At 40.9% G+C, this 21,256-nt stretch overlaps 3 protein-coding genes across 3 annotated transcripts in view; 1 reads left to right on the plus strand and 2 right to left on the minus strand.

The window, feature by feature from the left end:
- LOC109482569 (lethal(2) giant larvae protein homolog 1-like) overlaps nt 1-3,238 on the minus strand; it is a 50,384-nt gene extending 47,146 nt beyond the window's left edge. The window contains 2 exon segments of the mRNA XM_019785335.1: nt 277-374; nt 2,864-3,238. Coding sequence (XP_019640894.1) covers nt 277-374; nt 2,864-2,953 — 188 coding nt within the window. The 5' untranslated portion in view covers nt 2,954-3,238.
- Nucleotides 3,239-5,318: 2,080 nt separating this feature from the next.
- On the minus strand, nt 5,319-16,760 carry LOC109482822 (sorting nexin-8-like). The gene is made up of 14 exons (XM_019785668.1): nt 16,716-16,760; nt 16,485-16,615; nt 13,453-13,591; nt 12,830-13,023; nt 10,549-10,666; nt 9,699-9,820; nt 9,330-9,410; nt 9,046-9,166; nt 8,453-8,625; nt 8,023-8,091; nt 7,674-7,787; nt 7,492-7,530; nt 7,048-7,197; nt 5,319-6,766 (listed from the first exon to the last, which is right to left on the minus strand). The coding sequence occupies exons 1-14, from the start codon at nt 16,735-16,737 to the stop codon at nt 6,641-6,643; spliced, it is 1,599 nt and encodes a 532-aa protein (XP_019641227.1). The 5' UTR covers nt 16,738-16,760; the 3' UTR covers nt 5,319-6,640.
- Nucleotides 16,761-16,967: 207 nt separating this feature from the next.
- LOC109483134 (IQ domain-containing protein E-like) overlaps nt 16,968-21,256 on the plus strand; it is a 28,040-nt gene continuing 23,751 nt past the window's right edge. Inside the window, exons 1-4 of the mRNA XM_019786134.1 lie at nt 16,968-17,334; nt 19,322-19,451; nt 19,947-20,093; nt 20,314-20,381. Of these exons, the coding sequence (XP_019641693.1) occupies nt 19,346-19,451; nt 19,947-20,093; nt 20,314-20,381 (321 nt within the window). The 5' untranslated portion in view covers nt 16,968-17,334; nt 19,322-19,345. The remainder of the gene's footprint in view (nt 17,335-19,321; nt 19,452-19,946; nt 20,094-20,313; nt 20,382-21,256) is intronic.

The raw sequence follows: 21,256 nt of genomic DNA on the forward strand, positions 1-21,256 counted from the left end.
GTACCATTTTCTATTGTCTGTTTGAGTTGGTTACGATTTTGCCTAGAGATCTGCTTAGAGATTAGAGATGATGTCACCTACTATCTGCATTGAAGTATTGTGATCTGGATGATCATACATAAGCCCATAATCAGAGCATGTTCAATAGAGCTCTTTATCATGTTCGGTTGCTACGATCACATGGGAAACAAGAAGTGGCGGTACACTACATGTACACAGCACCAGACATAATACAGTTAATGATTAAGCTCAGAACACACAGAGGTGAAAGGATACATCTTAATGAGGCCAGAGCGGGTGCCGATCGCCAGTAGTTTCATCTCGGGGTCAAAGGCCACAGCGCTGGGGCGATGCGGAAACCCATGTTCAACGGTCTGAAAATAAAGAACAAGTTATAATATTCAGTTGTTGAAGTCATACTTTATTCAAACTGCAATAACAATTAAGTCATACTTAGACCATACCAACATAATTGGTTCTTCGACTCGACCTCTTATTTTTTTCTGGTTTGCCAAAAAAATTGGGTTCTAAATTAACTCCAAAATGGTGAAATTAAGGCCCCAGCAGTTAGAAAGTCCTTTTCGTAATCCTAGTCCTTACTTTTTTCCCAATCTATCAAATTATCAATCCATTGATTGAATTACAAACCAGGATGGTATGTTGACTTCATGGCTTCTATCCTAGTGTTTGGGGCTATCATAACATGTCTAAGCCTGTTTTTCCCTATTCGGCTATTGCTTCACATTTTTTTTCTGTGAAAAAAATCAAAGAACCAGCATTTTAATTGGTGTGGCCTTAGTATAGTCTAGTTCACTGAAAATGACTATCTACATGTATGAGACTGTGAGAAGGTTCAACTGACACTTCCTATTGTTAACTGTGTGTAGTGTTCCAGCAGAATGCACTTCATGTTTAGATGCAGCCAACTGCTACAAAAAAGATGACTATCAGTTAGTGATGCATACCGGTTCACTGGACTTGGATCCGGACTTGTAAAAATGTTTAGGTTCAAGTCCAAAAAAACCTAAAAGTCAAGAACCGAGTCCGGACTTATTACCATAAAAGACCATTTCACATACCCCTTTTCTTTTTAAACCACCTAAAACCTTCCGTAGATTCCAAAATCTTTGCTGCAAAATGAAGAAAACATTGCCATCGGGCATCGTCAAGTACCAGCCTCCATGTTATGTGGCCAAAGTTTCACCCAGACAACATTGCAAGGTTGCCAACATGCAATTTTGTATATGCCATGGGTTTAGGTCCGGACTTAAGTCTGGACCTGAACCTAAACCTCTGGACTTGAATCCGGACCTGAACCTGAAATTGGGTTTAGGTATGCATCACTACTATCAGTCAACGTCTTCAAATTACACATAAACTGTACAAATTTGATTTCCTTTCTGGAAACTAAGAAGCTTGACGTGTGCCGCTACACGCACGATGCAATGTAATACACAACTCACAAAAAGTCACAGTCATAAAACACCGTCTAGACTACACTGGGGCCAAAGTTCTGTTGGGGGCGTGGTTGTTGTTTGCAAATGCACCGAACAAGGACACCTTCTAGCCACCATACGGAGCGGTTTGTATTCGGTACTGCAGTATTTAGTGTTGTACGGAGTCCCATTGGACATAATCAATACTAAAACTGTCTGTTGGGACTGGGAAATCTTGACAACCATTAATTATGGAACCAATTCATGGTGTAATTACTTCGACAATGCTACTGGCTTGCACCTCCCCTGAACCACACCAAGCAAATTATCTCACAAAATCTTTCTACGACTTGTCTGTATTGTTTGAGGAAGCAGGTTCTGTCCACAAGACCAGACGAGCCAAGTCTTTAAACATCACAGTAACAAGTGGGCCAGCTCCGAGTGTACATACTTGATGCCTGGGATTTCCTGAAATACTTTAGGATATGAGCAACATTCCAGTTTGCCGGAAGAGGAATTCTACCTCGACTCACGGCTATTCCAGCTGGGCTGTTCACGACAAAAAAAGATTAGAAGGTTTTCTCCGGGTATGTTGTCCTAACCTACAATTAGACAGCCTGGGGTCTTCCAGATTGTAATTCCCACTGTTTGCATGCAGGGGCTTGCTTTGTTGTCAGTCTTAGAGTGCTGAAAGTTATTTACTGGAGATGCCATATTGACTACCAACATTCTTGGCGAGGCCACTGTGGTTCAACTTCAAACTACGGAGAGGCGAATGGCACACAATGGAACCCTGCCCTGACCGGCACCAAAACATCCTCGCTTGGTTGAAATGTGTGTCACGTAAACCGGGGGTGCCGACATGACCACTTTGTGTACTGGGGGACACGGGTTCGGATCCGCCACGCAGGGAGTTATCAATCGATCCAAGCGGCATTTGACGAGTAGTAATGAATTGGTCTGGTCGCACGCGGGCTTGTAGTGCCCCGACATGCTAGCAGCTGTTCGGTGCATGCAGGGGTCGGTCGCGCTGTGCCCACCAAGCCACACAACACTCCAACATGCAACACGGAAGCCACACTACTAGTACTAGCACACACACACAAAGGCACCATTGTGCCGTGTAACGTGGACAAAATGTAAGATCGTACATAACGGACTAGCAAAGTTAGGACCTATATATCCTGAGTCGTCAGCAGACGGCTGCATGTTTGGTTGTGCTTGTCTGTGTGAACAGGAGGAAAAGTTTGCGGGTGCACCCGGCCGAGCAGTAGTGGTCTGCCGGGCTGGGCGGGGTACCCGGCTCCGGGGGGACACGTTCCTTGATCCTGAAACAAGATCTCGCAGCGGTGTGAAGCCAGGACGGCCGCCCAAGTCGGGGGCCTCGCTCCGCGTCCTTACGAGCACAGCAAATACAACGGTCTTACCTTCCTGAAGGTGAAGAGTTCCTGCTTGAGCTTCTCCCTCTCGGCGTCGGTAGCCCCGCGCTTGAAGCGAGTCCTGGCGAACTTGAGCATGTTTGGTTGTTGTGTTCGTGCCCTCCCACACGATCAAATCCACAAGAACTCGAGCTTATCGCAAGTCAAGTCGTCTGGCCCGAACAACAGGCACACGGCCGCGGAACTGGGGCTCACGGTGCAGAGAGGATTCAAACTGCCTCGAGTTTAGCGGCTGGGAAACCCAAACAGCTGCTGGTGGAGAGCCAAGCCCAAAACTTGTGGCCTGGAATTCGAAATCGCGCCAAAGTAAAAACCGGACGTACAACGGCCACGCACGACCGATTACTACCCACGCTAGGTAAACTTCCGCACGCACTACTTTATCTGTTGGAACTTGTTTGCGCGAAGACGCCACTCAGCGACGAATAGTGTCAATAAACACGTCTTTTATCATTTATCTTTCCTTGTTATCAAAATTTTGGGAATGCAGCCGGTATACTTTACGATTACAACATGTTTATAGATTTCGCGGAGGGCTACTTGCACCACATTACTGCCCTCTGCCCCGACGCCTAGAAAGCATGACGTCACCTTGTTTAGCAGTAGCTGAGCAGTCTGGCAAGTTTCTGAGCTACAAATCACAGACAAATCTTATCTGCATATCAAACACAGTGGGCAATTTCTTACACTTCAAATGTACCAGTAGCCTGTCATTTCTTTCTTTTGTCCGTTCTATTGCTAATTGAGGCGCGACAATGAGAAAATTGCGCCCGCTGAAAGTTGTCCATTGACCACGTTGAATGGGAATTTCATCCAATGAGCGCGCGCTTTTTTTGAAGAACCTTGAAACACTACACCGAGTGGAGTACTTATTGATGTTTCGCGCCCCTTTCTTTTCTTCTTTTATGATCAACACAATAAGTCCACGGGATCGCTCTGGTTGCGGCCAGATCGTACTTGTCGCGTCCAGCCAATAGCGGCACGACAAACAGGTGTGCGGGACGCCGTGAGGTAATGGCAGTGACGTAATCCCACAGAAATGTTTGCGTGTGATTGGAGTCTACCTGTCTCACGTTGTGCCGCCTGTTTCGGTGAGCTCATACCGCTACCTGTCCTTTTAAACGCGCTTCCATTCTTCTCCAGTGAGTCATAAACAAGGGTGATTAGTGGTGTCACAGCCGGAGGACATATAACATAACGGATGTGGAGTACCCTGGCCCTTAACACATACACGACCTTAACATATTCAGGGACAAAGGTACAACTACAACGTGGCACGTGTCTTTATTTTCAGCCAACTGGAACCGCCATCAAACAGTGCCACGTTGTCTCCAACCTGAGCCCACAAAATTGAACGTGGCCGATCCGATTTCGTCTTTTCTTCCCCCACACAGAACCGCCTCATTCACGGGGAAACAAGGCCTCAAAGCATGCTCTGTTGCCAATATCCCTGCTCCCTGTTCACCACTTCTCAAAGGCGCTTTTTCGCGACATATGATATTCTTTAGCTCAAGGATTTTCTCTAGAACGTCCTTCACGGCGGCGCAGAGGTGAGAGTTGCCGATATTAATGTCACCTGTCCGGCGTTGGCTCCAACCGGGGATCCGGTATATCCATTTTCAATCATTGCCGGTTTTAGTGTGCTAGGAAGTAATAAAAACTTTAAATGAAAGGCTACATTTGCCAGCGTTTCTCGTGAGATCGCGAGCGTATAAGAGCTTACCAAGAAAACACTATTCTCTACATCATTACTTTCTGATTTATTTCATCCTTGTGTTATTTCAAACGGCTAATGCTATATGCTTCCAGCACAGACGTTGGCTGACTTACAGTGGGCCCATTTACACCCGAGGTCAGATTGGAGCCTTCTTGATGTGCTGTCGGCGAATCAATTCGCCCTGGAAAGGCTGGAGGATAATCGCCATCCATAAAGCGACGTGCCACACTCCCCTAGCCAACTGTGGAACAGCCATGTCACATCATTTCATCAAGGGACACGCTTAGCACGTTCTTGAGAAAGTATGAAATTTATGATCCGTCATCCGAGGCGTGTCTAACTGCGGATTTAGATGATGATAGGCATCCCAGGCCTTGTCACCCAAACATTACAGCGTTACAAACAGTGTACAAGTGTGTCCCCCTATCAGAACACTGTAAGTACAGGTGCCACCGTCCCTTGTTGCCTGTGAGGTTTGCAGTACTCCTAGCGACCAAAATTACAACTGCAGTTTTCTCCTTGATAAATTTGAAGAAAAGGTATTGCATTGGTCTGAAATCCTGTAGCTTTCACATAAGTATTCTAATGGGGAAATATACAGGAAGTTTTTCTATCCTTGTATTATTGACTAAGTAAGGAACAATAACTACTAGTATCTCAAAACAAAGGACACTATAAAGATGGCAACTCAACTCGTACTGAAAAGCAAGAGGACTTTTTCTTACAACATATATAGGAATATTTCATTCTTCTTTTTAAATCAAAACCAGCAATAAACAAAGGATGGTTGCCACAGTACAGGTAACATAGTTCTGAGGGCATGTCATTTTCTGAACCACACCAGATTACTTTCAAATGCAAGAATGCAAAAAAAGGACATAAAGGTTAATGAACCAAATACCACATTTTGGTAGACCTAAGCATAACACATTCTTTTTTAAAGAAATCAAATCCATAGAATCTGAACAAATGTTATACCATCTTTCTTGATTATTGCTTCATACCTTTGTACAATATTCAAATGGAATCTTTTCTCAAACATGTAATTACACGTTACAGTTCATAATGTGTTCTGAATATCAACTGGAAAAAAGTCTTACGATACAATTCCAGTCATGAATCTGATTGTTGTACCCTACTCTACACTAGAATGCTTCTAACTCCATGATGATAATGAATTGTGTTACACATTCCCAGCTTTTGATGGCTGTCTGAGAGCCTGGCAATACTTTTAACTAAGGATATCATTTTTTGACAACAAAAAACATATTTCTGTACTAACAAGTTAACTATAGAAAATCAGACATAGCTTTTCGAATCATAAGGCACAATTATACCATGTTGGCTTTGGTTCAAACAAAGATATGTTATAAACAAAATGGATCCTAGGGATACAATCACTACTGGTAAAACTTTCATGTATACATATACAATTGTGTCTATCAAATATATGTACAATTTTTGTATCACAAATTCATTTGACCAGCAAATATGGGTATGACACCATGATTACCCCTCTCCTTCCAGTGGTGCAGTGAAAAAGGCAAGAAAGTTTATGCTATCTTGCTTAGACATGGCAGGACCCATACATACTACATATGATATGTTATATTATAAATCATGAGCAAGGTACTTTCACTTTATAAAATACATAATGCAAGATCAGTTGGAGCAGACTACAGCTACCATGGTCGGCATGCAGGCTAACTGGCATAACCACTACATAATGTAACATATACTATCTTTCATATCTTCCACTGTCAGCTGTCTGTCACTTCAGCAATTCTGTTCAACAGCTCATTAACAAACAACAGCATAAATCCTACAATGGGTAATGTGTTCATTTTAAGTTTTTATTAGCACCGTCCTGATTTTTTCATGTTACATGTTTAAAGTTTATTGCTTTCTTCTAAGTCTATCTAATAGCAAGTTTTGCCATTCGGACTATAAAGATGTCGTACGATGTAACTAATGTGACCAGGCTGAAAGGAGAGGGCAGGCTACAGACTATGGTGACACTACCAATGGCCTAAACGTGATGGTTGGTTCTACCGGAAGGATGACGGCGCTGTTTCGGACATGGGGGACGTGGCGGGGGACGTGCCTGGTGATTTCGCGGACGGTGGGATCAGAGTCTTGATCTTTGGTGCTACGTTCTCCCACATTTGTGCCAGCTGTGAAGGAACTAGCAACAATGTAAGATTTCCTCAGAAACAAAATAATGCACTATATATGTTTTAAAATAGTAATAGATTCCAACATGAAAAAATGTCACCTTGCTTTTCTAATGACTACGCTAACTTCTCCAAAAATCAATTACAAAGTTGTGGTAAACTTTTGGATACATTCAGTCTGTCCAGGTATAGAAGTTATACTCATTACATCATTTTTACGACAAAATGGTCTCTTACATTTAACAAAAATAAACCACCTGTAAGAAGAAAAGGTTACTGACCTCTTGGTGCCCCCTGACCTGTGTACTGAGCAGCCCCTCCATGACCTTGACCAGGAGTTCCATGTTAGCGTGAATGAGCTGGGTCTCCATGTGGACACAGTGCAGGGAGAAGTAGTTCCTGTTCTCCATGTTGTTGATCTCACTCTCTTGCTGCAGACCAAGAACGCAGCACGTTACACTTTGAAGTAGCTACATTAGGACAAGGTCTCAAAATGCTTTTACAGCCACTCTAACAAGAGTCTCTTGGCTGAATAGTCTACAGTGAGTACTTGGGACATTAGGATGAAACACCTATCATGTAATGCTAAAAGCCACTTTGAAAACTGTTGGACCTATATGTTCATTATCATCATGTACATCCAATGTGATCCTACCATTGTACATAACAGATGGACTACCTTGCTATGTTAAATCTATATGTGAAGACATCATTATTTTCCTCACCTCTATAATCCTGGCTTCCAACTGTTCCACTAGAGCAGTCTAAAAAAAATGAAATATTAGATTAGACATTACATTGTCAAACATATTTTTAGTCATCAAACACATGATAAACAGCACTGACCAATGAAAAATGCGGACACAGAACAGATACTAAAGTACTGTAAGATCTGATTGGTGCAGACCTGTTCCTTGCCCTGTATCGTTGCCGACATTTTCCTTTTCTTCATCTGACCCATCTTCTGCAGGGCACGTTGATGGTCTGACAACACGCCTTTCTCATGGCGATCACACAAGTCCTGGGGAAACAAAACAAGGACTTGGCTTACTGTGATATTCCTGTACAATATACAACCTGCAATGTACAACCTATAAAAATAATGTAGGTGAGTGAGTGTATTTCTTGTGTTTCTTAACTCTACAAAGAAGGAACAAAATAAGACTACTAATAGGACATAAAACATCACTTCTCATATGAGGCATATCCTGAGTATGATGCCCTGAAAGACTAAAACAATTGATGACATACTGTACCTTGTATGAAGTCAATAGGTCCAAGAAGTACTGAAGTTGTTCCACTAGGCAGTCATCTTCCACATGTGCCTGAAGTACAGAACATTATCAACTTTCAAATAAATCAAATTCAAATATGAACAACTTGAAGGAGCTCACCTGTGTTGCTAAGCAGCATGATTAGGTTTATCCTTTTGATCCAATATAAGGAAATGGCAAATTCTACATGTGTATTATGTATCACATGTTTTAAGTGATTGAAAGTTATTCTGAAGAAGGCCACAGATAAAAGTAGTCTATGGCCATATAAGAGTTGTAGAATTTTCTATTGCTTTTAGGAAGGAATGGCTGAAACTTCAGGAGCAAATTTCCTTGAGTTTAATCATCAACATCTAACATAACAACATGTTGACAATATTGGACATGCAGATGCTTGTACAAACATGGTCACCTGTTTCTGAGACTTGTCTGCTAAAACCCCAAACTCTACAGACAGGCTCTTGAAGCCGTTCTGCAGGTGTGACCAGGTGTCTATCGAGCCGCAGGCCCAGGAGGACAGAGCTGGCGGGTCGTTGGCCAGAACACTCAGTTCCTTCCCAAATATCAACATGTCTGCCGCCAGGCCTACACACAGGGGTAAGACAGAAGTTAGAGAGTTTTAGGAAAACTGCATTAGTAATGTACAAGTTAAGTAGCCTGAAAAAAGGGACATTGCACATTGTGGTACGGTAACATTGGAAGAAGGTACTGATTAGCTCATTCTAAACTGTTGACATCCCACATCAAAACATCAGCAGGTGAAAGAGTACGGGTTGTGCAAGAAAAAAATCCCCATAAGTCCTATGTCCTACCGACCTGATGAAATGATATCATTTTCAGATGATGTTACCCTTTGCATAGGTAACATCCATAAAGATTGATCATGATTATGGTTACAAACAAAGCTAAGACTAAAACTATTGCTTTAAAAGACGGTACAAGAACACAACAGCAATTCTGGAATAAACACAGTGATGATATTAACAGTTCTGTTGAAGACCTGACCTGTAGATCTGGCCACCATGCGGTCTGCCACCCCCTTGATGTGGGTGATACTGTTGAAGAGAATGCGGATGAAGTCACGGCTGTTGCTGAACTGTACTTGTGTGTCCATCGGTACAAGATCCTGATGTGTACAAGATGGGGAAAATAGTTGGAGGAAAAACAGCAGAACATTTTAGGACTCAATACATCAGTTATCAACAATCTTTAAAAGCAGAATTATGACATCATGTTGGTTTCTACATCATGAATATGATAGTGTCAATGAAATAAGACTCTCAGCCTACCTTGGCTTGGACGGCAAGAGGACTGGTAACAAACTCATCTGGAATGCCCCGGAACTGAACTTTGATAACATGTTGCATGTCCTGTCAACAACAAAGGAACAAACATGTCAAACAACAAACAAAAACACCCCTGGCTTTCTACATAAAGTAGCCTGGGTACCATCCTACTTGTATACCGGGGCTCCCACACTCGCTTCCCTAAGTACTTCTTAAGGAAGCGACTGTGGGAGCCCCGGCATACAAGTAGGATGGTACCCAGGCTATACATAAAGCACACACACACTTATATGTAACTTCTTGGCAATCCTTCATTGCCAAAGTCAAGCAGAAGTTCAGCAAAAAATATTAGACTATTTCTTAGATACTTACAGCCCCACCAAATGTAAGGAAGAACTTCAAAAGGGACTCTTCAGAAAAAGATGGATGCCTCGCTACCAGGTTCAAGAAGCGTCTCAATGATTTTCTTCTTCCTTCAATGAACTCTCTGTCCGCTATACATAAAAAAGAGATAATACAGCATGATATAATCCCAATAATCCCCATAGACATTTAATTCTGAGGTTACCAGTACTTCCAGTAAGAACCTGCCCTATGTAACTTCTTCTTAAAGCCATTTTGAGGTAAACTCTTTCAAAAACGATTTTTGGCATGACGTTGAAGAGAATAAATGTAAGTCAAGTTACATGTAGAGCAATGATGCATCAATATAGGGAGCTAGAACAGTGTTGTTCTTGAAGTGTAGAAGTAAAGACAGGGAGAAAGGTGTCTTACCTAAGAGCTAGCCCACAGTGAGATGTACAGGGAAAGGGTAAAGACAAGATAATGTGCAGAACTTTGTGCTTTTCAGTACAAGTTAATCAAATGTACAAGGAAAGGGATGTTCCACAGAAATAGCAGAGAGGAACAGGCTTACTTGGGTAGACCCATCTATATGTTTCTCTATCTCAATCAATCTCAATAGTACAGTCAATGAAAGTGTATGCGATGGTGAAAGAAGTGTACTAATATTGATGACAGCTGAAAGTCATTTGTTCTCTTTTCAATTTATACAATTTAACACATACATGTATATCGTTACTTATCATTATCATTATCAAACGTTTTTTTTTTATATCAACTTGATTCTCTTATGGAGAAATGAAAAAAATGTTAAACATCACTTTGTAAACGTTAAAGACCATGACATTAAAGTTACAACAACATGTCAGTATAGTCTTACCTCCGATCATTTTCTTGGGTGGTAGACGGGGAACCATACGGTAGGGAAACCGGACAAGCAAGAGTTCTTGGAATGCTACAAAGTCGTTATACCTTCTTAGTACTTTGCTCTTGTATCTCTGTACAGACAAAGGAAAGAAATATCAAGAAGAATTGTCAAGAAATTTCTTTTGTTTCTAGATTGAAGACGATGATTATTATTGGGCTATGCAATGTAATAAGCTCACAATTCAGTTCATGGCTGCAAAGAATTCTCTCAATAAATTAACCACTGAAATAAAATTAAACCTTTAAAAAAAAGCACAGATCTCAAAAATATGTTCTTCCAACAAAAAATGGAAAAAGTACATTGTTCATAAATAACAGGTGTGTTATTGACATGTTTATAGAAGTAAGGATTCATGTGAGAAAACTGCACCTCCCCACTAACTTGTCTTTCTTTGTTTAATACTTCACACTTCCCAGACAACACAAACAAAGTCAGCACTGTAACATAACCCATGGAGACATAGGATACCACCAGGTGACCGTGTAAGTGGGACAACAATAGAGATCACACCCAACAGACCACTGTGGTCAGTGTAACAGGATGTGAACAAGTTTAAACACACAAGAAACAGTACCTGACAAACCACCTGGGTTCACTATTGTTACAACCCACAGGTAATTAGGTCAAGCTTTGATCACAGGCCAGGGGCTTACCTTAACCAATAACATGAAACAGCAACAAAACAGGTGTACAAGGCCTAAAGGGGGGGTTACTTTTCAGGTACTTGCAGTCATCCGTTTGCAGCCAATGCAAAAGTATGCCAGCAAAATTTTGCAGGGAAGCAACTAGGAGAGACCAGGACGGACTTGTGTGGAAACATTTGGAGTAACTTTGTTTCAGGTAAAGGATGTGTAATTTCTTTAGTTCTGCATGTTTTTGCCATATCCTATATCATGTAATCTCTTTCACATTTTTCAAACAACCAACAAAGTGTTTCTTGGCTTATGCCCATGTAGGACATGACTGGTAGGCGTGATGTAATAGGATTTACAGGTCAATGACCGGCTCTAGATAACACAGAAATACAACTCTTAAGAGGGGGCTTGAAATCACACGTATTTTAGTCAGCTATTCATAAATACATGAAAAACTGTATAAACAAACCTTTCTTTAAGTCTTTCTAACAACTTTTTGCAATTTTTCCCTCATTAGTTTTGCATGTACATTCCAGGGTAAAGTTCAGAATGCATAGATGAAATTGAATGGCAACATTAGTCACATCTTACATCGATGTGTTCTGCATAACGAGCATGATTTCTATTCTTATATTTGAAGATGCATGTACCATTAAAATGTATGTCATAGATATAGTAGACATGAATGGCTGCAAAGAGATATCTGAGGGTAAAGAATTTGAGGTTGGGTCAGCTAATGGCTTTGAAGATCTTGACTGAGGGGTTAGAGAGTTTCCCTGAGTACCTCACAAGTGCCATGCCTCATGCAACAGAGTCAATCAGGCAAGCACAGCCCTGCACTTCAAAATAATACACTGTAGCAAAGTGCTGGGTTATATACAAAAGGGCCTCTTGTTGCCTTTGCTTGCCTTCAAAAATACAATACAGATACAGTTTTTAATGTTTAGTTTAATGGACGCAGGTGTGTTTGCAAGAATGCGAGGCATATTTTTTGTGATTCAAAACCTTTTCTGTGATGCCAAATATACAGAATATACATTCTATCCTTCTATCAAACAAAACATTTTTATTGCAACATTTTCTCACTAAAGGGAATTTGTACTCTTGTTGCATTTTGAGCCATTTTGACCATTTCCTTTGCAATAAAATCTCTGTACACAACCAGGACATTCCAGGAGCCTGGATCTGAGGAGATAAATGATTATCAGCATGCTGGACTTGTAACAGGAAGTCAGTATTACCAGCTCAATGGTGTCAGAGATTGCCATCACAAAAAAATAAGATAATTTTCTGCACAATCAAACTCTAGTAACATTTCTCAACTTGGTCACATAAATCTGCCACAGTGAAAAATGCATCTATGGTATAGGATCTCTAATATAACATTGCCCGCCATATACTGTATATACTGTAATAGATCTCCAATGTGTTACAGTATAATTCACCCCTGCATATCTTTGCATACCTGGTGGTTGCACCAAAGATCTCTCAAATGCACTGTTTTTTGAAGTAGCAGATTTATGTAACCCAGCAGATAAATGTTAATCGAGCTTACATATACTACTTTGTAATGTAATAGCAGCAGTATCGAGACCTACCCTACTTAACACTTCATATTCCACATGTTTAAGAATGAGTCCCTTCTTCTCAGGTATGAGATCCACCTCAATGGCTTCCAGCTCGATCAGTTCCATGAACCTGAAGCCCAGCACACAGGGGTTCCGCTCCCGACGGACTTTGATACTCAGGGTCTTCAGGTCACTCAGGTCACCCAAGGCTGGCCGGGGCAGCTCTGAAATTTTATATACACGTGTAATTCATATCATCTTATAAAATGACATATAAACATCTGTATCTGTAGCTGTATAGCCAGTATAACCACCCTTCGGCGTAACACAACATACATTATAGAAACATACAAATTTTAGTAAAAACATTGTACTGTCATATATAGTACACGGAAACTTTATAGTGTTTAGATGTTTTCAGTGAAAACTTTCAACACACACCCACATTAGAAATTATAAAAGTTGGGTAAGCAATATATTAGTTATACATAATTAAAAATCAATTCCCATAGGTAATCAATCAAATCACAATGTAAAAAGTGCAAAGAAAACATGTATCACAAAATTCTGTACATGTCGCTGAACTTTGACAAAGATTAGCAAATTGCCTTGCCTTCTGTCATTTACTAGTACTATCCTGTGTAAGTTCCTACCTTGGTCTCCGAAATTCTCCAGTATCTTGTCACTGTCCTCTATGTTCTTGCCCTGTTGAGCCATGGCTGTGAGGGCCAAGGCCTTGTACAGCCCATTCCTGGTCAGGAAGCCTGATTTGTTGTCTACTGCATCCCAGATCTAATACAGACAACAGTGCTATAACTTAAGAAATCATCCGGAAATAATTTCATCTAACTGGTGAAATATAGGATATTGGGGTTTTGTTTTTACACAACCAGTTTAGACTGCCACCTGCTTGTGTTTCGATGCCTGTCAGACATGTATCAGAGCTTCTGACTGGAGTAATACATGTATGTGCATCAAATCACCCGATCCAAGGAGGTTAAAAATCAGCCTCCTTGCCTTATCCGAAGGCAGCAGCATGTTTTCTAATCAACAAATACCATATTGCAAAACATATATTGCCTACAACTGGAACTAGGATGTTCCCAGCTTCTGGCACAGAAGATGTCACTCAATTTGCTTTTAATAAAATTACAGACAAATATACTTCTAATTGACAAACACCCCATTACAGTGATAATTTGATAATACAGTGGTGTGTTATGATGTTATCACAATTACTGGTAATTGATTACTCCCCAGCGGATTACACTTTCCCTGGCCATAATTACATCACATTGTAACAGCAGAAACCACCGCTTTCACCACATAATAAATAGCTGATGAGTTGATTGACAGCCATGGTAACAGGGCCGTAGGGACACTGTTATGATGAAGTGCCCTGTATGGAACATTCCCTGGTATGATAGCATTAGCAACACGTCGAGGGCCTCTATAGAAACACCTGGATTGTGGACTCTGATTCAGATTCCCTTGTCACTATAGTAACATTTCTGCGCAGGTTCCTTGTATGAAAATCAATAAAACCATGATTTCAAGCGTATGAGTCCCAAATGGCTTGGCCAGATTTCAGAAGTAGCCTTGTTCTTTTTTTACTCCTAAGCAAAACCTGTCTTTGATACAGGCTTTAGTGTCCAAATGGCAAAGTTTCAAAAACACCATACAGCTGAATATGTCCTGAGGCCAGGACTTAATCACACTTGACTTAATAATATCAGCTGAGAAGGGCAATGCTCTACAGGCTGTACATTATGAGTCCACTTCCCACATAATTTGATACCATCAGTCCATTACTTGACTGAACCCTATGCACCACCCCCATAATCACATAATCTGCCTCTAATGTGATCAAAGTCTCATGGAGCAATTATGGTGTTTGACTTTGAATATCACATGGTGGCAAACCCATTATGCATCGTCCATTGATTCTTATTTGCCTGTTTTTCTCTCAAATCTACGATACACTGTGTGAGCATCACAGTCACATTACACCAGCCACAGACAGTGGGTGCAAAATGATGGAACAACTTCAGAGACACTGGAGGTCAACGAACCTCCCTGGGGTCACACATGGGGTGAGAAGCTATTAGGAACCTGAGATCAGATGACTCCACTACAATGTAGCCTGCCTATCATTGGCTTGTGAAATATGACGGCCAGGTCAACTAAAATATGAACAAGTAAAATCTGAGATTTTATACCTCCGGTATATTTTTCCATGTTGTTTGTTCTGTATAGTTGATGGTGTTGAATTTTATGTGTTAGATTTAGCGTTCCAGGACTGGTCAACATTTTCATCTGCAGCCCATACCATGTACCCACGGTAAAAATGCATGTCGAGAACGTCTGACAGTATACCACGGTATTTGTAAGTTAAGAAGTCGTACTATACGCCGAAAACATCCAAGATTGCGCAAGAGGGCGTTGACCCCTGACCCATTGGCCCACCCGGAAGTTGCGCTGGCAGCCAGCCCAGCGCCGCGCGCGACCATTTTCAGATTTTTACGCCCCAAAACACATATACAATAAAAACAAAAAAAACCTGCACCATCTACAGCCCATTAGAAGAACATACACCGAGTCCAGTATACTCCAACGCGAGATACAACTGCGATAATATTTCAAAATACATATCGGAAGCAGACACCCCTCTGTTTGACCCCTTTTAAATGGTAAGACCCAAAACTGAAACCTCCCCATTCCTTAACAACATGGTAAATTCCATTTTCAGCATGGCGGGGGTGTCCGGAGCACTTAAAAACCTTTTATTTCCACGCCCATAAACACATATACAATTAAACAAAAACGTTCTGCATCATCTGCAGCCCAACAGCAATACGTATACCGAACCACAGACAAATCCGTCCAGCCGATCGCGAGAAACAGCTGCTGACAGAAATGTTTCGAACCATAGTAAAACCTCCTCGCGGAAGGATATCTCCTTCCCCGGAGGTAAAAATATGCAGGAATGACATGCACTGTGCCAGTTACAAATAGCCTGCTGTGATGGGTCATGGCCATGTGTTGATGGTCCCCTAAATGGAAGATATATTTTGCATCCTGGAGCTTCTGTTCTGAAATGTGGGTCAGGCACTAGAGGCAGACGACCACAACAGTGAGCTCTCCTACTGTGGGCCATAATCAATGGCAGATGGGGAACGCAGACACTGGAAAACATATATCACCTGCACCCCCAGCTATTCTCCAATGGCTGACGTCTGTAGACGTACACACAGTGTTTACCAACCATCCAATGTCTGTTTGTCATTTTCTCAGCAAAAAGGGGGTGGGGCCAGGAAGTCTGAAAATTGTGTCACGCTAGAATAAAGCAACAATCAAACGTCCTCTTTCCTGTCACGCCGAAGGAAAGCATTTTCCATCCTTCCAGGATATAGTATCATGTACATAGAATTGTATGTCACAGCTGGTCAGTCTCATGCTAGGACCAAAGTTCACTTGATAAAAGTCCAACTTTCTGAGCGCCGTCCTGCACGCAACTTTCAGGTCCTCTCTCACGAGAGGATACAGTATCTTTAGAACAATACTTATCGTCCATGCAGCAATTCCCGTCTCCACTTCTATGGTTGCATAAAACCCTGACTCATATCGTGCAAGCAAACGATTTGACGGAAGCTGGTGATTTGTGTGAAAGGAGAAGAAGACTTACAGAACTCAACGTCTGTTTGGGAAGGTTGGACTTCATCAGGAGCTTGACGAACATTTCTCGGTCCACCCTGCTGTCTTGCCCCGAGGGGCACACGATGTCATACACCTCCCGGTACAGCGCCGGCACGGAACCTAAAAAGGGGTGAGATTGTCAGTAAAATATTGCAGATCCATGGCGTGAAAGTGGAGAAAATGCGCGCGGTACCGCCCACAACACTGAGATCTCACTCACCAAATGATAACTCTGCCGCCATCTTGGGTTTAGAATCATCACGTGATAGAGTGCCACCAACAAACGCACAACACTTTTTCGATTTACTCGAATTTCCGACAAATCTATGACATCAGTGTTCAAAAAGACAACAAAAAGTAACATAAATTTAATCATGTATAAATTTTGCTTCAACCATATTGATATATTTATTCAGAATTTGGAGAAAAGACGAAAGGGACTATCGAGCACATTTCTTGTGCGGTTGCGGTTGGTTGTCCGTGTACGCGTGCGTAATGACATAGTTTGAGTTACCTGGCGGAACACACCTGGTTCGTCACAACAACAGTCAACAACTCCACAACTCCGCGTGAACCGTGGCCGGGAAAGCCACGCAACGTGTCTTAGAGAACATCGCAGCTTCGGGAGACCACGCTGGACTGAAACCACAACACATCAGCCAAGAAATCACAAGTTATTCCCGAGTTCCAAGGACAAGGAGGTTTGGTCGGGTCACCTTTGTGACTTACCAAGGGAACGGGACAAAAGGAATTTGTCTAAGGCTTGGAAAGATTGACTGTGGATTTACTCCACCATGACTTGACCACGAAGACACACTCTGCGACAGAAGGAAGAAAAGGTAAAGAGAATTTTTGTCAGTACAGGCAGCTTTAAAATGATGGAATGTTTGTGTCAAGAAAACATTATGATTGTGGTGGAAGAGGTTTATCTACACGACTTTCCTCACTTAACTCAGGTGAAAAACAACTTAACCATTGTGAAACATATCATAATTGAATCAATATACAATAAATATTAACTCTAGCTAATCACCACTTGTCTTGTGGTTTTAGTTGTAACCAATATTACAATAATAGTTGATGATTTAATTCTTAAACTTAAAGTTAAAGGCTGTTATTTACTCATTGTATAGAGGTCTATAGAAATCCTCCAGTTTCAACAGATTGTCCTTTGACACTCAAGCTACTCATTGTGAAACTTAACTACATACACAGTAACGTTACATACTGTAACCTAAAGATTAGTAGATCAAGTCTTCTACAATGATTGTACATGTTACGTTATGTTGCCAAAAATTGATTGGGTTTTGTTTGTGTCTTGTACTAAGTTGTAGTCATAACATGTGAATTATCCTGTTTTCCTGAGTTGACATCTGATGTTCTTGATGATGATAATGATAAATAAGAAAGGTATGAAATCAACAACCACATTTACTCGGAGATTCAGAATTTCAGAATAAAGGTTCACTTTTTCTAACAGTTATTAGGACAAATGGAAGAAGGTAAACTGTCCTGAACTTCTTTTTAGGATGTTCTGATTAATATTCTAGATTCTTAGCCATCCTCCTTTGCAATGATTAGTATGAATCAAAGTAAAGACCATTGATCCATTACCAGTACGGTAGTACCATTACTCATCAAACATTGTCGTTCTGCTCAAATGACCCCAAGTAAGTGCTTTATGAGGAGATTTAGAGTGACTGAGTACGTTGTGCACGTTGTTTACCTGGGCACCAGTACACCTGTAGGTAAGAATTCATCACAGGTGTGTATTGTGTGCTGACAAGTGCAAACACGGGTTTGCACCACAAAGTAAAACCCCTTTACACATAAGAACTGGGCAGGCTTGTTTGATCTTGGTACCATAGAACAGGTTTATTGGGTGGCATTAGCCATACAATACAGGTATTTAGACTTGAGCTAGCAGAAGGCTTGAAGCTAGCGCTGTTGTAACCCCAGCTTCTTTATTTGCACTCTCAACTTCGTTCTTGGTAATTAGGCAAGCTGCTAGGACCTGGTCTGTAACTGCAAAAGGGAATCTTGCTTGTAAGGTAGTTAGGATCATCATACATTTTGCAATAAGTAGTCTTCTAAACCTGTTACATGGATTAGTATTTTAACGTTTTCTCTCCCTGGTTTAGAGAGGGTTAATAGAGGCTGAATTCTTTCCCTTTAAGACTGGACCTTCATTTATCTCCAAGCAGTGTTGGTCTAAAAATCGTAATGTTTTCTGACTGGCCAGACAGCCACTTACCAACATCTGCTTGGTGAAAAGCTGGCCAGTTTATAGGAATCTTTACAGTCATCCACCCCAACATCTGCTTGGATTGATTAGCCTTCATTCCTCCATGGTCCCATCATCTCCAGAAGTATGGCCACACCCCTTCAATTAGTTACCATGTAAACAAGCCAGTCCATGTCCACAAACATACTGCTGCCTCAGGCTTTCTACCAGTTCATAGATGACTTAATATTTGATGGTCGTGTTATGTAGGCTGTCAAAATATTCCTTGATTTTTACTGGCTTTAACAGTATAATTGATGCCATTATTTGAGAGTAGCAGGGTCATAGCACCTGGAGAGGCATTAACCTGCATCTTTTGTATGAAGGGACTATGGCTATACAATGTTCCTGTCACTGTGAATACATGTAAAATGAAATCTTTTACATCAAATACCATTAAACTTTGAATTACTAGATACATGTAGTTGTGTAGAGATGCGCCATGACATTTCTCATTTAGCCTACCTTTACCGGTATAGACTTACAGTGCTGATTTATATCTTGTATACAACATCAAAATATGTTTGTCTATGTTTTTTCAGAGAACATAATCTACAAGTATCAGCATGCCGACAGCAGGACGACAGGGAAAGTCGGGAGGGGGGCAGCGGACAGGTGCTGCCAAGAACCCCCGGGAACAGTGGATAGCAGCCATGAGAGGGCGGACAGGAGGTAACAACAAATTTTATGTACTTGTGATATTATTGATTGAATGATGCTGTACAATGGCTGAATTGGTGTACAGTTTACACTGTACAGTCAGGAAATAAAATGATAAAAAGTAAAATACATATGAGTAGCTAGAGTGACAATAGCAGTCAATATAACTAATTTTTTTCTTTAGTGCAAGTTGGACAATATTGTACTTGACATGTAATTGGATGGCAGAACCTCCTCTTGCATGTATTCCTTGATACATTGCACCATGTCTGTGAAGATCAAATGCATTCTGGAGTGATTTATTTTGTTACACTTTTGAGTTAGAGGTGTATGGCCCCAATCAGTCCCTGAGTGAGAGATTATACATGTGCCATGTATGGCAAGAATATGTACATAATGTAATAAAAGACAAGGTCATGGCTTATGAAGCCTTTTTAGCAGTAGCCTTGCAATCAAGTGCATGTACTTAAAGTTACATTATCACTCTAATGCTCCTACATTTGTCAGCTCTGACCGGTTGTATCCGGAATGGTGTGGACACGGGCCGTCCCCCCAGTAGGAACGCAGCCACAGCCAGCTCCAGTCAGTACCTGAAGTCTGTGATGACGGGACGGACATCATCCACTTACAAAGAGGTGCCCCTCACGCAGAAATGTAAGTTGGTGGTACAGTGAGAATTTGCATATTCTCTAATATTTGCAAAAGTATCAAATAGATATACGATGAAGTATGGAGTAATAGTCTTTAAGTATTGTCTGTCCATAAAACTGAAAATATATGTTGATTGAGACAACTCTTCTACTTGTTATTCGCTGTGAGCCAGTTTTTCCTAATTGTGGTGTCTTTCACTAAACCACTGTACTACATTTCACAGTGCCATCAGGGACCCCAGCTTACAAGCCTCAGGAAGACATGTATGATGAAATTATTGACTTAAAAAAGGTAAGAAATTTCAGGGGTCTCCCCAGGAATTTTTAGGGGAGTGGTGCTGGAAATTTTTTGGAGGGCACGTAGTGCCCTACGCCGCGCGAAGCGCGGCTGTGAGGTGGGGGGAGGTCCGGAGAGGGGGGGGGGATTCCCCCCCGTCTCCGTAGGAGAAGCTGTTGCATTTTACCCTTCTGAAATGCAGTTTGTAGCCTTCTCCTGCAACTTGAGTTTAAAATCTTACTAACTAAAGAGATAGAAAATCAAGCCAAATTAAGTACAAATGTAGGGCAGTAATGAGTATTTGTACAACAAAATATACACATCCATTTCAACATAATAATTAGTTGGTATGGTACATTGTCTAGTCTGGTCAAAGTCTGGATTCTGAAGAAAAAAACTTCTGAAAAAAAAACAACTTCTGAAGAAAAAAAACTTCTGAAGAAAAAAAAACTTCTGAAGAAAAAAAACTTCTGAAGAAAAAAAAACTGAAGAAAAACTTCTGAAGAAAAAAAATTCTGAAGAAAAAAAAACTCTGAAGAAAAAAAAAAACTTCTGAAGAAAAAACTTCTGAAGAAAAAACCTTCTGAAGAAAAAAAAACTGAAGAAAACCAACTTCTGAAGATAAAAAACTACTGAAGAAAAAAAAAATTCTGAAGAAAAAAAACTTCTGAAGAAAAAAACTGAAGAAAAAACTTCTGAAAGAAAAAAAACTTCTGAAAGAAAACAAACTTACTAGAAGAAAAAAAAACTTCTAGAAGAAAAAAAAAAACTTCTAGAAGAAAAAAAACTTACTAGAAGAAAAAAAAACTGAAGAAAAAACTTCTAGAAGAAAAAAAAAAATTCTGAAGAAAAAAAAAATTCTGAAGAAAAAAAAAAACTTTCTGAAGAAA

The sequence above is a fragment of the Branchiostoma belcheri genome, unplaced genomic scaffold (genome assembly GCF_001625305.1).
Source record: "Branchiostoma belcheri isolate BF01 breed outbred unplaced genomic scaffold, Haploidv18h27 scaffold11, whole genome shotgun sequence".
Lineage (NCBI taxonomy): Eukaryota > Metazoa > Chordata > Leptocardii > Amphioxiformes > Branchiostomatidae > Branchiostoma > Branchiostoma belcheri.